Source organism: Aphelocoma coerulescens, chromosome 2, assembly GCF_041296385.1.
Source record: "Aphelocoma coerulescens isolate FSJ_1873_10779 chromosome 2, UR_Acoe_1.0, whole genome shotgun sequence".
In the NCBI taxonomy this organism is placed as follows: Eukaryota; Metazoa; Chordata; class Aves; order Passeriformes; family Corvidae; genus Aphelocoma; species Aphelocoma coerulescens.
Window position 1 is genome coordinate 14320789 of NC_091015.1, and position 19160 is coordinate 14339948.

Here is a 19160-nt window from a genome sequence, read left to right on the forward strand (position 1 = left end):
TTCCAGGTGGGACTACAGTGCTGAATACAGAAAAGCCAACGGTAATTGACAATACATTACAACCAGGTAAAAAAAAGAATCTTATTAAAACCATAATAAATTCCATACCCAAATTTCATGCCAGAGACAAAATAATGAATTGCAGCACTTCCTGACTTACCATTCCTTAAAGTCTCTGAAGTAAAGAAGCATCTGGTCTCTTAGCTCTGTACAGTAAATATTTTATTCCTTTCATCCACATGTAGATACAGCAGAGAACAAGATTTCCTTCTGCATCAGCAAATGCCAAGTGCTGACAAAATTAAACTAACTTAATCACACAGTGCACTGTTTAAATGTGGCATGTCAGTGACACAGTGTGTTTGCAAACTCTGGGAAAACAAAAACAGCCACACAGGCCCACTCACTATTTATATCCATGGTTTTACAAAACTAAGACAAGTAAAGTTTGCCAGTTTTCTCCACCAGGGAGCTGGCAGTTTTACAATATTGTTTTCTAGCAAGTTTTCTTGAAATGGGGCTACATAAACTGCTACCATGAACTTGAAAAGGGAAAACCAAGTTGTCACTGGCAGCAGGTCCTTGTTACTTAATACAATAGCTAGCAGCTTTTAAATTCCTTAGTTTGCTGCTTCCTCAGCTTTCGTACCATTTTTTAATATCCTGTACAATTTACTGGGAGTGGGGGAGAGGATGGATTTGGGCAGAAAACTTGAACTCTGAAAACTATAAGCACTGGTTAAAAATCCTTTGCATCAATAATTGTGGAGCTGTAAAGAGGTCAGTTTTCAGTTACTCCCATTTCCTCCATTAAAGCATAGTCAGGCACAGTCTTGCAAGTGATTTATTAACAGGGTGGGTAAGTGTTTATCATTGTTCCCTCAACCATGTGACACAATCCACTCTCGCTTCAAGCAAAAGAAAGGGACTAATAATGCAAAAAATTTCCTAAAGAACACTGATGGTGTTGATCTGATTAAGAGATAGAGCTGACTTAGCTCAGATATTGTTCCCACTCTCAGCCTCTGCATTCAGATATTGCAGAAGCCAATGCTTTTACTCTCCTCAAAATTTGTCTCCAGGGTCACCTAGTTGGCTAAGTCAGCATACACTATTTTTACCTCTGCCCTGCTTTCTGAGCAGAGGCAGATTGTGGAGCACCAGCGCAATGAGAAACACAAAAGTGAGCCAGTCCCCCCTCTCGAGACACGTCTCCACCTCCTCTTCACAGTCAGTGCTGCTGAAGGGCTGGATGGCTGCTGCTGATCTCACAGTTCTGGAAAGGGGTTGGGGAAGCAGAGGAAGAAAAGACTCTGTGCAGTGGATTAAGAGAAAAACATTTTAATTTTTATGTCGGAAATTATCTGTTAGATTTCTATTTTGATGAGATTAAGGATTTTTTACACTATCTTCTTGCATTTAAACAAATGGCAAGTTAAGAAAGTGCCTCTGTGCAGTACAGTTTCACTCCCTCCATAGCAGTGCCAGCTGCTTTGCAGGTTGTGTTTAATCCTCTTGGCTTGGGCAGACTGACTGTTACTACAGAGATTAAGATATCCTCATTTTCTCTCCTTACTTCCCTGCTGCACCACCTTTGCTTACTCTGTGATGTGCCAATTTTTTTCTCTATTAAAAGAGTTTCTGAGACTCTGTTCAGAGCATGCCAATGTTACTTCCCTGCATTGTGCTGGTAGGAACCGTTTCCTTCCGGGGAATAAGGGACGAGTTCACATCCCAAACTCCAGGCTCCCACATGGCAGCACATTACAAAGATCACAGATAGAGATCAGCCAGATGCTAATAAATAAGAATAAGGTTTCCAGAATTTCCAGTTTAAGATGTAAATGTTTCCAGCTGCCTCATAATCCCTCACTGAAAACCAGCCAAAAACTCCCAAAAAGGGGCAGACAGAAATTTCCCTCAACATGGGGAAACCCCTCCTGGCATGGAGGTGGTATAAACATTTCCTTCTGCTAAAGGGGCATGGCTGGACCTGAGTGACACAGTGAAGCACACAGAGCAGGGGCTGTGCAGCCGGGAGCAAGTCTGCTCCGTCAGCTACAAATAATGTAGTTTATACTGCCCGTGAAGTTCCAGGGCTGCTTGGGGGCCCCTGGCCCTCAGCTGCCTGAGGATAAGTGCACTCTTTCAGCTCTTCTCAAGCTGAACAAGGTATGAATTTAACACATCAAGGACTGAGCCTTCAGCTTTGGCCTTAATTCCCTTTAAGGCCTGGTTTACCTTAAGATGCTAACGCACTATGAGGTAAATTATGAGCTCCAAGCCAAGGAGCTGTTCCAGATCAGCTGTAGTTTGCAGGCTCCAGTGGCTAACCCTGCATGAGCTACACAGTGCTAGTGGTGGCCACAGCAGCTTGTGCCACCGTGACTGGGGACAGAGATTGACCAGCCCTCTCAGTAGCAGCACCTGCCATGGCACAGGTACTTTGCAATAGGTGCCATCGCTGTGTACCACTGTCCTGTTGCCTGCATTCCAGCCTGCAAATATCCTAAATCTTGTTATCCCAGACTAACATGCTTGTGTGTGTCAAAGCCTGAGATTATCCTGTTCCAACCAGCTTTCATACACTAGGGAAACAGTTAAGAGCAAATAGCTGGAAAGCCTCCGTGTATAAACAAGCTGTTCCATCAAGAAGTCTTTTACAGTTCATTTCAAGGGGACTGAATTAAAAGAAAATAAAAAAGAATCATGATTTCAAACTGCTAAAAATGTTTAAAGGTTTGAATTTATATATATATATGTTTTAAGAGACTATCTACTTTCCTCCTCAAACTTAAAAAGATGCCTTTTACAAATCCATCTGTCAAGGTAAATCTCTCAGTCCTCAGCCCTAAGACTTTCTAACATCTAGTCTTTTTGAACATATCTTTTGCTGTTCTAAAGGATTATTTGAAATGCTTGTCTCTTAGCTATTTACATACAGAGCAAGCTGTTCATTTACATTATGTGCTTTCAGTGTGTTATCTGAGTCCTTTGTAAAGCAGACTGTTCTGAGAAGTACCTTGTTTTTCACACATATAATAGCTATTTCAGAAAAATATAACTAAGAAATCCTGAAGTTAAAATCTATGCTAAGAAATAATTTAAAGGTATAATAGGTCTGATTCTCATTTATGCTGGAGCAACGAAGCAACTTCGTATCAGTAAAGGGATATTAAGGCAGTTAAATTATCATTTACTATCCTTTAAGGTAATTCTGTGCTGCCAGCATAAGTGGTATAAAAAGGTGAAATGCAAATACAAATCAGACCAAATATATTGCTTTGAAGTGGTCCAAATTATGTTTGTAATTTCCTATTTTAATGTTGATTTACCCTTTGGCAAGAGCATCTTAGAGAGCACTTTCATAGCATCTTTAATGCCATCATGCTTCTTCTTGTCTCTTGTTGGAGGTGTTATAAAAATATGTCAAAGTCTGTGGGCCACAAAAGATTAATGGACTCACAAGAAACTCACTCAACTAGATTTTCAAATTACTTTCTTGTTCATGTGCAGTAATGGTCCCAGCTGTGAGCAAGATGCGGTCAAAAAGTACAGCTGTTGGTTATTCTTTGAGAGGATAAATCTGTTTTAATTCAGTATCACATACCCTACATTTTGAAAAAGGCATATGGGATTTCGTCACACCTCCCTCTCAGAATCTCATCTGAGCTGCTGCTATTTGGTTACATAATAGCTGGTTTTCTTTGTCCTCTCAATACACACAAACCCTGAGATCAATCACCTATTGGCAGGAGAATTGTCCTAGCATGGGAATGGGCCAGCACTGCAGAGGGAGCCCAACAATTGCTACTCGTCCCTAGTTTCCTTCCTTCCACCAGAGCTGCCAAGCTATAGTTCAAGGACAAAGAAGAGGACAGATTGCCTGTAGCTTACTGTGAGCTACTGTATCAGCCCCCTGGGACATTTAATAGAAGGGCTGAACTAGTCTGTCTTTTCTGGGGCAGATCCATTGTCCATACTGAGCCATAATGAACCTATCCTGATGCTACAAGTGTCCATTATTAATTGGTTATCAGGCCTATTTTTCCTTTTTTATGGGTCCCTGGGAGAAGCACTGGAAGAGACATAAGAATAGGCAATAAGAGATGGCATGTTTAAGAAGCTCATAAAATAAGCACTCTCTGAAATGCCTTGCCTTTGACCTTCAATCCCATTGCTGTGATTGTCTAAGGAATATAGTAACACAATAACTTTTGAGAAAACAATAGGGACCTAGCAAGAACCAGCTAACTGCATGCAGGTTGCTGGTCAAATTCTCCTCAGTTTCAGTGGATTCGACTTCTGCGTGGAAAACAAGTTCATTTTTATGCTACACCATGCTGTCTCTGAGTCTGAAGCCAAGGAACGCAGGCATGGCCAAAGCATATCAGACTTAGGCTGTTTGCCAATTTCCTGGACTATATATTTCAAATGAAAGTGTAAGAAAGTATTTATTAGATGGAGCTGTGAAATTTAGCTCTGTTTTGAAATTCTTCTTCTGATCCCAGTGGTCAGAACTGTCTTCAGAGCATGAAGTAAAAGGCTTTTGTCACTTCCTGCACTTTAGAATTAAAAATTAAATTCTGGATATTTTCCTTATTCATGTCAGTGTCCAGTTCTCTTTGAATTTTGTTCAATCTTAACAGCATTCAGGGGAGCAAGTACCACTCACATCATATGAGAAATTTTTCCTTTGATCCACATTGAACACTGGGTATCTCACATTGCTTAGGCTGTGAAATGGAGAAAACAGAATATTGTTCTGTTCTGAGTCTCTGGATTCATCACTCTGTTACATACTTCTCCTATGTACTCTGCTATTTATTCAGAGTTGAGCAATACCAGTCCTGTCAATGTCTTTGTGCTACATGCTCATTTATGGTGTGTAGTATCTTCAGATAGATGTGATCTATCTACCACTTTGCGTTTCTTCTACCACTTTCTTCTGTGGTTTGAATACCACACAGACTATCACTACTTTGCATGATATAATTCTTCGGGATTAATAAGATTAATTTTGTTCTACGTTTTCTAAAACCTTTTCTAAAGTTCTCTCATGGCTCTGATGTCAAAGCCATGCAATATAGCTCTCCCTAGGCCTCCTTGACAATGAAAGGCTATTTTTCACAGTCTTAAAACCCTTTAATTCACTGCAGTGTCACTTAGTTTCTTTAAAAACTCTCCTTGATTTTCAGATGTCCCCTTTTGGGCAAGATGTCTTTGATCATGTCCCCATTGTCTAGAAAAAATACCCCATATACTGAAGAAAGAGACATAATGGATTGCCTTTCTGCACTTATGTGTGCATAGGCTGAGTTCTGCTTCTTCAACATTTTGAGCCCAAAGAGAGATAATTCACCACAATCTGTTTTTTTCCTAGAAAGGGCTAGGGTGCTCCTGGAAACATCTTTCCTCCACACTGAATTCCTGTGCCAGACAATATCTGTTGAATTCATTTGTTCCCAACTAGGATACTGCATTCGTGACAATGTGGAGTAGACCCCTCTGGAAGCCAGCAGGAGAGAGGGGGGAGGCAGACGGGATGGGGAGGATGAAAGAAAGGAGTGAAGAATGAGGGCTCAGTGCAGAGAGACACCGCAGCACAGCCGAAGCACTGACAGGCAGAGCAGAGGGGCAGGAGCTGCCATAGACTCAGACCTCTCTGCTGACAGAATGAAATTTTCTAGGGGCCAGAGGGGAGAGGGCACGGTGGCCGCAATGCAGGAATCCAGTGAGTTGAGAAAAAACTATGTCTGAGAGCAAGGGCCTGCCAAGCAAGGACACAGCAGGCAAGGAGAGAATGATAGATGAACCCTTCTTATATCCGTTCTGCCTCAACCTACTCACCTGAGGTTTTCTGTTGATAAAATTATTATTCTAGTTTACCTTCCATTAAAATCTGGGTTGTGAGTTCGAAAGCCTTACCAGTCTTCCCTGGTAGCTCAGTACATGGAGGAGGTCTTTGCCTTTTCAGACTGGAAGTGCTCCACCTCAAAGGTCTGGCCAACTGCAGGTCTCAACACACTTCCCATATTTCTTGTTATGTTCCCACAATAAACAAGCACATTCTAAGGGTTGCATTATCTTTACTGGCTTTTTTATTAATAATGGGCAAGAAACACAATTCTTCCCCCAGAGCTGATATTGATGGGAGCATAGAGTACTTTGTTCTTAGTTCATACTTGCACAAAGCATCTCATTAAAGTAAACCTAAGTTATTCCTTTAATAAGGCGTGAGTCATGCCTGAGAAAAGACTCCAGGATTTGGTTCACATTGCTGTTGGGAGGGTATTGGTCTACTGGGAGTTGTCATTGCTCAAGGTGAGATAAAAGTTCATACCAATGGGGTAGGAACCAAATGCTCAAAAGATTTCAAACTGCTTCTGAAAATAAGAAATGCAAAGGATTTATATGCTATCTTTGTATATCTTTCCATTGAAATTCCAAGTTCTATTGAAGAAAATAAGCTACTATGTATTAAACCTTTGGGCAGAATTGAAAAGAAGCTGAAAACAAGATATGATCTCATCCTGACCATAATACCAGACTTCCCTTATTTTACACAGAGCTTGTTTTGAAGATTATTTTGAGTTCATTTGGCAATCAGCCACATTTGTCCCTTTTCCCTCTCAATTTGTCCATTTCAATGCTGCCATCTTGTGGGCCTATTTAACTGTCTGGAAGATGCTGAAAAAAGTTCCATATTGAAGCCAAGAACTATAGACTTCACAGAAATCCTTTCCTGCCAAGGACATTCCATTAATGTTTCTGGTTGTTCTTATTTTTGTCCGAATCTCATTATGAGTTGCAAAATGTGGAACCATTACAGTGCAAAGAGATATTGGCAACCAGAAAATATATCTGATAAGTAAGCCAGAGCTTTCTGTATGAGTCTTATATGTTGCAACATGGTTATCAGATAAAGCAGGCAAATCAGAGGAATTAATCTAACCACACACAAAAAAAAAACAAAAACAAAACACCAAAATATGGGTCATAAAGAGACAAGAAGCAACCACATCATTTACAAAAAATAGTGATTTTTCATCTGTTTCCCAGGAGGGCTGCTCTTGCTATGGCTTCTCACAGTTTCAGGAAAGAATGGTTCTGTTAATGGTTAAATGAAGTTTTGAAGTACAAAATCTGAATTATGCAATTAATAATCCCATCATTCCCCCTTTTTCCCTCTTCCCTTGCAGAGCTGCCACTATACAATTTCAACTGTGCCTTTGGCTGGGGATCCCAAAAGACTTTGTGCCACTGGGAGCATGACAACCAGGTGGATTTAAGGTGGGCAATCCTGACCAGCAAAACTGGGCCAATTCAAGACCACACAGGTAATCATGAGTTCACGATGTAGCCATTAAACATGGGACAAGATTGTTCTGTTTAATACCAATGTCTTCCAAAATCACAGGAGATTGAATTATACCTAAAATACATGAAGTCACAAAGATGGTTCTCCAGTAAACTTAATCCATTATAGGTAATCACAACTGACTGTAATTGTCCTTTCTGTTGGGCAATAAAGATTGTTTCTTGTCAGGAGCTGAAGATATTCCCTTCCCCTGACTTGCCTTTGGATAATCATCACCAGGGGTAGAAAAATATCTGAATGACCAAATATTTTGCAAGTATCACTGACCAACTAATACAGTTGGTCAGTTAATGAACAAACCTCACATTATTCCTGTTTGTAGTTACAGGGACAACCCACCACAGAAAAGTATTGTATGCAAGTGAAACTTCCCAGATGTGTGTGTTACCACGCCCTTGTCCTTTCCAGAAGGAGATGGAGGTTATAGCCATCCTCTGCTCACAAACAGTTTTCAAGAAATATCACCCTGGGGAATTGATTGGTTTGTTTTGTAGTAACTAACTCATAGCTCAGCATAATTAGGCAATAAATTTGATGCAGGCTAGTGGAGAAGGGAGGGCACTGTGTGACCTGCACAGCCTCTCACTTTAGTGTTCTCGCTTGCATATGTGCAGATTAATCAAATGGGTTGAGATGAATCCCCCTTCCCATTTTTGCTACCCTTTGCTTAATGAGAATGACAAGGAAATTAGACAAAATTGGACTTTTTAAATTCTGAGACACTTTCAATTGAATCTTAAGACAAGTACAGTAGTTTCAGGGGAAAAAAAACTTGTAATACTTTGACTATAAATGGCATTGTACAAATAAATGGCATCAAATTAACTAAATGCAGTTAGCTGAAGTGAAGGCTGTAATGGTGGAAAAATTGATGTAGAGTAAAGTGAAATGGCTCAGTAGGATCTGACATTGAAAGGAGGTTAAAAGCTACGTTAGCCAGAGACTGACAAAATCTAAAAGGCATGCATAAGTAAAGCTCTAATTAAGACAATGAAGACAGAGTTCCTGACCTGGCACTGCAATAATATTCTGAAAAAGAGAGCTATCTGCACTTTGCCATCAAGGATTATAGAGAGAGAACCTGTCTTCAATCAGATGAAGAAATTATATTCTTCAAATGAGATTTTGTTGTTTCCACTGGGCCCTGCTAGTGCAGAAAACTTATTTGCTCCATGAGCTTTAGCTTTAGTAAATCTTACAGGCAGACCCTTTTTCTCCTACTGCGCTAACTTTCAATATTTTCCAAAATTTTCTTTGAACTCTAAGAGCACCTTCACCTGCCAGGTTTGCCATTCGCCTGCCAGCAGGCACAGAGTGAGTGGGGTGGATGTGAGTGCAGACCACGAGCAGTCTGAATGACATTGATGTCCCAAACAAACCCTCAGCTGCAAAATGAGGGCACCCTATGTATTGGAAGAACCCCAGTGAGCAACTCCCAAGCATATCTTTCACTCAGATACATGTGTAAAGCTGAAAAAAGACACAGACATAGTCTTCAACAGCAATTGTTTGAGGACAGCAGGATACACTGGTTGTCACTTCAAATTATATATCTTATGATGAAATCTGGCCAGTGTTAGGTCTTCCAACTCAGACAGCCATTCTAATACTGTGATTATTTTCCTTTTGTCCTCCCTCTGGATTTCCCTATTACCATTCTTTGATGAGATTTGCACATGTTGTGCTGCTTTGCACAGAAGCAAAGTTGGAAAGAACATATAGACATAAGCATTCCTGCTTAAGAAGCTGGACAAGATGTTACTGCAGAAAGACAGAAAGAAAAAGAAAAGGAAAAAAAGCCTTATTTTTTTTTTTACAATTTAACTTCATCTTCTCCTATAAAGTTTTTTGGCATGCATATTGGGCAGGATACCTCTAACTGCTCAAGAAAGATGCAAACAAAAGAAAACACCCTTATCTCATGTTAGAAGAAATAATTTCCTTTCTTATTTATTAGGTCTTTATTGGGTTTAACCCACTCCTCTTTGTTCCTGGTTCCCCTCTCACTACTCTGTCCTTCTTATGCTTACCAGAGTAGCAATGCTCATCTTCCTGTCATCATTGGTGCAGGACTATACCACTGCAATCGAGCAAGTCTCAATTATACATTATTTCACATAAAATTCAAGAATGTCATGTATAGGCAAAGACCAATGCTGATAAAACACCACCCTTCCAAAACATCTTCTTTTGCCTCTTTAGGTGTTGGTATAAACAGTTATATGTATACTTATTTCAGCAATATTAGAGAAATAGTATTTCTTGTTATTACTGTTATCCTTCCTACACTTAAAAGAACTTTGTACCAATGTCAATAAATGCTGACTGCACCCTTTTCTGCGAGTGCAATGCACATCCAATCTATTCTTACACACACCAGGATGAACTTTGTGTTTTTCCACCATGACTCTCTGAAAAGACACTGTTCAAAAGCTGACTGGAATGGATGTGTGCCTGATGTAAATCAGAAGCACTTCTCTATAGTCAGTATCTTAGCAATTTTCTGTTACCAAACTAATCACACTCTCACATGCTTCTCTCTCAGCATGATTAAGAAAGTAATTTTCCAAGTTAAGGGTATTAGGTGTTCAGATTTCAATGTGTATAAATCCATTATGCCCTTGAGAAAGTACCAGCTATAATCTTACCCTTTCAGGAAAGGGCTCACAAGTATATAGAGCCCAATATATTGTTACAAAAATCAAGGGCATAACTCTGACACCATATGTGACAATGCTCAGCTTCTATTTGGGAACACTCTTTAGATCTCAGTTCCTGATCTCTGACCATGGCTGTTCAAATCCATTTCACCTTTCAGTGTTCTTCCCATTCTAATCTTGCCCCTTGAGCACAGATTACTTCAAACTGAGGTTTGTTGTTTTGTTTTTTTTAATAGCTCTTTGCACAATTAGCATAGAGTAGGCCCCAGGGATTTCTTTTTAGCCTGCTGAACCAGGGCTGGCTGTTTTCAGGAGGTGCACACTGACTAATGGAGCACATGCTGCCTCATCAAACATGCTTGTGCTTCCTCCCCTTAGCAAAAGCAAATGCCTTGTGTGTTTCATGTGGTGAACATGTTGTTAGGGTTCACTCTTGGCACAAAACATCCCAGTGAACAGCAAAGGAGATGGCCAGAAGAAAGTGTAGAATAACAGAATTGCTTGGGTTAGACAGGACCTTCAAAGGTCATTTAGTCCAGCCTCCCTGCAGTGACCAGGGACACCTTCAAACCTGACCTTGAATGTTTCTGGAGATGGGGTGTCTGCTTCCCCTCTGGACAACCTGTGTCAGTGTTTCACCACCCATCAAATTTCTTCCTTATATCTAGTCTGAAACTATTCTCTTTTAGTTTAAAACCATTACCCTTTAGGCTGTCACTGTAGGCCCTATTAAAAAGTTTGTCCTCCTCTTTGTTGTCAGTCCCCTTTACCAGCTGAAAGGCTGCATAAAATCTCCCCAGAGCCTTCTCTTCTCCAGGCTGAATAACCCCAACTATCAGCCTGTCCTCATAGGAGAGGTGCTCCAGCCCTCTGATCAGCTTTGTGGCCCTCTTCTTGGAGCATGTCAGTTTTCCTAGAGCTCCCAATAAAACGCCCTCTGACTCTCTTTTTTGTGATGCTTGACCCATCAGCATCAGAAAGCAAAAGATCAGGGGTGGTCGGGGATTCTTATGTTAACAAAGAAAATTAAAGCTGGTGGCTATTCCTAACACAGTCCTTCTGTCACAGTAGGAGATGGCAATTTCATTTACTCACAAGCTGATGAAAGCCAGAAAGGCAAAGTGGCCCGGCTGCTGAGCCCCGTGATTTACTCGCAGAACTCTGCCCACTGCATGACGTTCTGGTACCACATGGCCGGCGCGCACGTCGGCACCCTGAAGATCAAACTGCGCTACCAAAAGCCAGATGAATATGACCAGGTGCTGTGGACCCTGAGTGGGCACCAGGCAAACTACTGGAAGGAAGGACGTGTTCTTCTTCACAAGTCTGTGAAACACTACCAGGTGAGCTTGGCTGCTGCTCGCTGAACTACCACGGCCAAGGCCAGCAACGCCTCGCTGGTCATGTTTTATACACTGCAGTAAAAGATGTCACTGAAGGATTTATGTAGACAATATTACACCTACAGATGAGGTACACTTGCTGTGACTAATAATAGTGAAATATTTCATGGTTTCTCAGATTGCAGTGATACAAGCACTTTCTTATCAGATGCCAAATAAATGCTTTATAAGTCATTTATCATCAGTCACAAAACTGCCTCTTTGCCGCAGTTTTGCTGATGTAAAATTCTTTAATAAAGTCATGACAGTACATAATTTATGTTTGCCTGTATAACTTCATACAGGCAGGCAATGCAGATTTTCAGGCCACAATCAAAGCACATATAAGTGTGGCATCATGGCAAGTGAAGATGTGTGTTAACAACTAATTAAGAAATCCTGACTGCTGCAGTTATGTGCTCACATGAAAACAATGTGACCACTATCTTGTTTTTCCAGGTGGTTATTGAGGGAGAAATTGGAAAAGGAACTGGAGGAATTGCTGTGGATGATATTAAAATTGACAATCACGTAGCACAAGAGGATTGCCGAAGTAAGTGTGTAAAGCAAGAAAATTCTCATCCAAAACATTGTCTATTTTGTTTTGATAGCTGGTTTTATCTGTGTGAAAGGGATAGATTTATTAGCTAACATTATTAGCTATGTTTCCACTGAAAATATCCTGATTCAGCCCATAGCTTTATTCATAGTAAGTGCCACTAGTGTCATCATGGTATGGCAGCAGTTTGGATCAGAACTGGACATGGGTCACAGCATACTCACATTCTCACATCTCTCCCTGTATTTCATATTGCTCTTTAAATTTCTCTGCTTTTCCTATTGCAGGACCCTGTTTTAACTAATGCAAAAAATCCAATTTTATTTTTTGCCCTTTTTAGATCATTTACTATGAAGCCTTCTTAAATTCTTTTTTAAAGGACCATATCAAACCCTTACAGAATAAGCAGATAGGGTGAAAGGGCCCCTGCTCTGTCCTCTGCTGTCCTGTCATTCTGAGTTTTCTGTGGCTCATTTGCTGTAGTCATCAGCTCCCAGACACACGGGACACAAAGTAATGTTAGGACATGGCCTTTCCCAAATCTGAGCCAGGCTATTCCTGAGATGCTCTTTGAGCCCTTTTATTCCTGGCCAGTCTTGAGTTATTCCAGTCACTGCTGATCATATGCACATTGCATACTGCACGTAATTTGGCAGCAGCAGCCCCAGATAAACACAAGCAACTGAACACAGTCCTTCATAGTAGAGATGAAGCAATTACTTTTATATAAAAGAGGGAATAGAAATGAGAACTCTTAGCATTAAGAAGACAAATTTCTTCTGTGTGAGTTGGCAATACAACTAAGAGCAATAATAGAGGGTGTTCCTCACCTTTTGTAGCTAACATCCTTTTAGGGTAACCTGACAGTCTTCAGCTACGTGGTAATTTCACTGCTGGATGAGAAAACTGTACAATCTCTTTTTATCATGTGGTCCAACCCCTGGGGTTCATCAAATGCCACCAGAGTGGCAGTTAGCAGGAAAGAGAGGCAGGACACACTGCTTAGTCCTCCTGCAGTGTCCTGAGTGCCAAGAAAGGCACTGGGACCACAGTGACTTTATTTAATTGACTCCAGCATGAGAAAGAAAAATAGCTTCTTTCCTACCTCCATGTTTTTGTTGTTCAAACCAAATGTTGAGCAAAGATTTCTGCCTGGGGGAGCTAAACCTAAAAGCTCAGCCTGAAATCCAAACACAAGTGGGCTCACTGCAGTCAGTGAAACTATTCTTGTGATTAACTATACCTATGCTGATGAAGTGTTATGGAATTGGGCTCCAAAATTGTAAATACAGTGAATGAGATGCTAATTCATCACACTGATTTCTCTTTCCCAGGCATGGAAAACCCCTGCTGATAACTAAAACTGTGCCAAGACTGGGCGGAGAGGAGTTTTTTAATCTTTCTTTTTTTTCTCCATTAATTTTCAGAGCCCATTATAATGAACAGCTCTGTCAAGCCGCCATAATGATGCTCTGACACAGGAAAATCTGCTGTACCATTATTGCCAGCATGATAGTCAATCAGTGTTTGTAACCCTAATAATCAATGTCAATTCTTTTGCTTCATTAGAATCAACTGATGTGGAGAATGAAATAGATGAAGAAGAAGACCCAGAAAGTAATCAAACAGGTAAAAATTGTGTTATTTTTTAAAAGGGAATGAATTTTAATGTTTATTTTTTAAAAGGGAATGAATTTTAATGTTTATTTTAATGTGGATTTTTGCATTCTATTTATTTATTTATAGTTTGGTTCTCTAACTGCATATTGTATTAAGGTGTTTTGATTTATCTGGATAAGATGACAAGAAAACTTACATTTATTTGAAGGTTTTAATAGTTTTATTCTTCCATGTCATATGGACTTATGGACTTTTTATTATTTATACCTATCTGAAACATTTCCATTTTCCATATACCTAATTTGTTAGATTATATTCCTATATCTGCAAGCACATCATAGCCCCTCAATATTTTGTTATCTAGAAGGCTTGTCCACTGCTGAAGAAAGCACTATCATTATATCTTACAATTTATGGCTTGTGCTGTGCCTCAGTAATTAGGCTCAAAACTCTTCAGGTTAAATGTTTCACAGACCTGGCTGAAAATGCCATTATATGACCAGTCTACCAAAGCATTATCATTTCCAGTGAAATAGCTGGAATGGCTGAAAATGGATCATTACATGGATCATAGTTGTCATATTGTTCCAATAATAAAATAAACTTGAATTTTTCAGGCAATGAGCTTAATTTTTTTCTGTTACAGTCAACAGGATTGCTTAATTGATTTAAGTGAAAGACAATTTGTCCAAAAAGACTTTTTGGCTTTTCCAGCTACAATTACAGGGTTTGCTGCTTTTGGATCATTTTCATAAACTAAAAAATTTGAGGGAAAACATTATCATACCCTGTGAATATTTTGCACAAGAGGGCAGAGTGCTCTTCTGTGTCAGTTCTGCCACTATTTCCACTTCAAGATCCAATCTTAAAGTCTTTGAAGTAGAAACAAAATGGCTGGCTATTCCCAGCCAATGTCGTAGGCTCTAACCTCTCACACTGAGCTGAGTAGGATCTGACTAACATTTTTGAGCTAATACTGCAACATGGCCAAATATAATCAAAAGACCTCATTTTTAACTCCCAAGACTCCCACTTAATCCAAGGCAGAACCAGAGCTCTACTAACAGGCAGCAGATTCAAAGATTGGAGAACAGTCTGGAAAAAATCCACAGCTATTTGGGCCACATTACAGTTTCCGGCTATTTATGAACACCTTCAAGAAGCTAGGTTTTAAAATTATGTAAAAATTTATGTCCAAAAAAATATGGTCTTCTCAAAACTCCAATGGATTAAGCAAAGTTGTAACTAGGATCAGTTCTGAAAATTTTGCAATTCTTTACTCAATTTCAGGGTTTACACCTCCATACCGCAGAGGTGAGGACTATGATGACAACATCTCCAGGAAGCCAGGCAATGTCCTGAAGACCCTAGATCCAATCCTTATTACCATCATAGCCATGAGTGCACTCGGGGTGCTTTTAGGAGCCATCTGTGGAGTTGTTCTGTACTGTGCCTGTTGGCACAATGGGATGTCAGAGAGGAACTTGTCTGCACTGGAGAATTATAACTTTGAACTGGTTGATGGTGTAAAACTGAAAAAAGATAAACTAAACACACAGAATTCATACTCAGAAGCATGAAGGCGTAAAGCGACTGGAGAAGTCAGAGAATCGGGATGGAAGGACATAGCTCGGTCGTGCTGGGGAACTGTTGATCTTTTACTGTACAGGCTGAAAAGTGCATTGATGACACTGAGCCAAGCTTTTCTCAGGAGCTTCAATGAGTGTGTAACCGATGAACATGGACAACAATCTATGTTAACAACCTGAATCATGTACAGTCTGCTTTTTCTGTTGGTTTTATTTGAAATAATCGAATGCTGGTGTTGAGACCAAGTATGATTGACTTATAGTTCATTTTGTCTTTCTTTCTCTCCCTCTCTTTTGTTTTCCGTTAATGGATAATTTTGTTTTTACTGTGCAAAATCCAAGATGCTGTCACAAGATGTATTCAGTGGGGTCCTTTGGATGGACATGCTGTCTGTAGCTCAGTGCCCAGAAAATATTGGAGTAACAGCAATTTAGTGGACTTCTGCACTTGTATTTGTGTATAATTGCTCGTGTTGTGCATAGGCAAAGAAGGGTTAGGATGTTTTTGAAAGTACTGCTGCATCAGTACCGATATAGCGTGTCAGCTCTGTTTACGAAGCAATACAGTCAACTTTTATTGATGTTTTTCAGTGTTGTACTAAATTTTGTGCTTGTGAACTCCATAAAAGAGTATGTGCCATCATCAGACACAACTGGTAACCAAGTGTACTGCCGAAAAACTGAACAAAAAAAGTCCTTGGCACTGGCTAGTGTATGTCCTCTCAAGTGCCTTTTTGTTTGTACTGCTTCTCATTGTGTTAACATTAACTACAGCTTCTCTGCAGTTATGCCCTTGCCTTTAATCATATTCTGATGGCTAACTGACTAAAAGAAAAGTATATTTTAGTGTAAGAAAATAGCCTCAGCCAAGGCAAGGGCTAATCAGATTTGACAACCTGGCTCGATTGTTCTGCTTTCTGTATTTCAACTTCATGTCTCTTGACCCTTTTGTATAAAGCTGCAATATCCCCTTTTATTGTTCTTTCATATAGAATGTATTTTCAAATGTAAAATCTCTCTCCCTTGCTCTTCTCTTTCTCTCTCTCTTTGTCTCTCTGAGTAGGTTGCATAAGCATTTGCCATTGCCAAGGAAAGAAAACTTCAGCTTTAACTTGCTGGTAATGGCAAAGGATTTTATTAGAGTTTGTGTTAAAAAATAAGGGAAAATTCTTAACTTTATCCTCCAAAGTCGAACTTTGGGTTTCTTCTTAACAGCATAAAGTGACAGTATCTTTTTTCCTGATGTCATGAAACATGTCTTTTATCCTGAACAGCTTGCCTGTTAATTACACTGGGGAAAATGCTTCCCTTACTGAAAAGATTGCCTTTAAAATGAGAAACTTTCCTCCTCTTGCCCCTACCTGAACTCGGAGTTCTGTTCTCTCAGCAACCGTGTATTTTCATGCTAATCAATGCTAATTGGGCTTACTCGTGGGTACTGAGGGCAGAATGAAATCCCACAGTGTATGTAGGATATGTTCTTACCACCATGTTATATCCAACTGGCATTTCATACCAGGAGGTTTCTGTTTGACCACAAGTGCAGACAGTGACCAATTCAGTGAACTGAGAACTCTAAGCTGTCGGAAAAATGTGTTTGACAATGATGTGGCAATTTTTTAAATACTTTAGGATAAATACTATTGGTGAGATAATATCCAGCAGCCTATGCAGCTGTTCCAACAGGGTAAAAAGAAACAAGAGCATGTTTCCCACAGGGGTCCATACAAGGCACCGAGGGGGCAGAGGGGTCACTCCCCTCCTGCAGGTGCAAGGGGAGCCCCTGGGTTTCTGCAGTGACCTGCACACAGCACAGCCATAACTGGGGGGCAGCTTCAATCTTCCCCTGGGTATCTACCAACCAGCAGATAAAACCAGTGCAAACATGGGGAAAGGAACATCCTACCAAGTGCTGAACTCATGTTTTTCCCTGAGTAGAATCAGGGAAGTGATTGGGACTTTCTGAGTTAGTCTTTTCCAAAACTGCTTTTGTAGAAGAGCAATGAAATATCCTGTTCAGGATTAGGATTAAAGAAGGGCTAATGCAGCCTTGAATTACTTGGAGCAACAGAATCCACCCCTATTTATCAACCAAATGTTTTGAAGTGTATAATTTCAACAGTATGAACTATAAAACAAAAAAATTATGTAGGAAATCCACTAGTAACCCCGAAACTGAAGAAAAAGGAGGGATACAGTAGGTAAAAATGAGCTTCAAAGTTGAAAATATTTTTAAGGAAGATGCAACAGAAAAAAAATGTGGACAGTTGCTACTTCGGAGGGGTCCTAAAGGCAATGACTATCAGGAAAACCCAAACATCCACTTCAGGTCATCAAACCTTAGATTGATGGAAGAATTACCTCCCCAGCCTCTCAGCCTTGGGTCCTCCAAAAGGTGAGGCAGTGCACCTAAGGCCTGAAAGTTTTGCCTAAAAGTTAGTCTATGAGATGTCCCAAGTGACAGACTCACTTTGTCAGAGGTAGAATTTTCATTGGTTTCTAACACTGTAATTTGACCATAATGGTATTGCAGCAGCTAGTTAATTAACCCAAAGAAGAAAAGGATTTTTTCAAAACTATTTTCAGCACACCATCACTGTGTGAGTCAGGAATTAAGGGTCTGTTCTCCTTAGCTGAAAAAACTTCTAGTCCACTCACTTGACTAAGAGTTACATGCTTATATTGCCTTGAAGAGAAAATCCCACTGGGGAGCCCAAGCCCAAAACCTTTTGAAATATTCCCACTGATTTCAATAGATTCTGGACCAGCTCTATGTCTTGATCTATTTGAAAAGAAAAGCTGGTAGTTGGTGGGTTTTTTCCTTCTTTTAATATACTGAGAATAGTGAACATAGAAAGGAATTTATCTCCTTTGTGGTCTTCAGACATTACTATGATAATGAGGATCTAGCACTGAAGATTTGATTTCTCTGAAGGTAATAGAATTAAAGTTGCCCTTCAATTAAGGAAAAATGATACTGCAACTTTACATTGAAAAGTATCTTGCACTGATAAATATATTTAAAAAAATTATATGTTTATAAAGTTATTAATTTGTAAAGGCAGTGTTACAAAATGTTCAGTTTATATTGTTTTAGATTGTTTCATAATTTTTAAAGTGTAAAATAACATATTTTTTTCTTTATTGAAAAACTATAAAAATCTTCTGTAGTAAAATGATTTCATTTTACTGGTATATTATTGCTTCATGTTTTGTACCATCATAAAACTTTGTGCAAATTTTTTTTACAGAAATTTTTATTTTCTATGACAATATGACACTTGTAAATTGTTGTTTCAAAATGAACAGCGAAGCCTTAACTTTAAATGACATTTGTATTCTCAGACACTGAGTAGCATAAAAAAAACACATAGAACTGAACTGTAACTTAAATTTCCAAACTATGACTACTACATTCCAAAGAAACAGTTGAATTAAACATTTTCATAAAATATCCCATAGCTGATGTATTTTATTATACTAAAATGGATTGGTATTATTAAATGGCTGGTTTTATTTAGCAACAAGCACAGTGTTTTAACCACAATTATATTTGTTGATAGGCAGCTCCAACAAACAGACACCTTGGTGGGTTTGTTCATTGTTTAGGATAGAAGGATTCACCTTTGCCTGACTCATTCTCTTTCTATTCCTTGCTGGAATATGCTCCCACACCTGCTTTTTAGCCAAACAGCTGGGATTTAAGAAGACAAATCTGCCACCATTGCCCCTTGCCGTGGGCCACCTGATGTAACACCCTTGGGGCTTGCTCTTGGGCAGGGGTGACATTTACTGCCAAGTAATGCCCATTTTTGATGTGTTACTCCACTAAATCTCTGCTCCTGTGGTAAGGTTTGTACTCATAAGGTCCCTGCAAATTTCCATCATCAGGGAGTCATCAGGACTCCCCCAACCATGGCCAAATTTCCCAAGGGGGAGCACAAGTTGATGACTGGAGCAAATGCAGCC

General features: G+C 39.7%; 1 protein-coding gene across 1 annotated transcript in view; it reads left to right on the plus strand.

Moving 5' to 3' along the window:
• Window positions 1-18645, plus strand: part of NRP1 (neuropilin 1) — a 113112-nt gene extending 94467 nt beyond the window's left edge. The window contains 7 exon segments of the mRNA XM_069006496.1: window positions 7-66; window positions 7203-7340; window positions 11113-11384; window positions 11883-11976; window positions 13552-13611; window positions 14893-15147; window positions 15150-18645. Coding sequence (XP_068862597.1) covers window positions 7-66; window positions 7203-7340; window positions 11113-11384; window positions 11883-11976; window positions 13552-13611; window positions 14893-15147; window positions 15150-15190 — 920 coding nt within the window. The 3' untranslated portion in view covers window positions 15191-18645.
• Window positions 18646-19160: the final 515 nt, after the last annotated feature.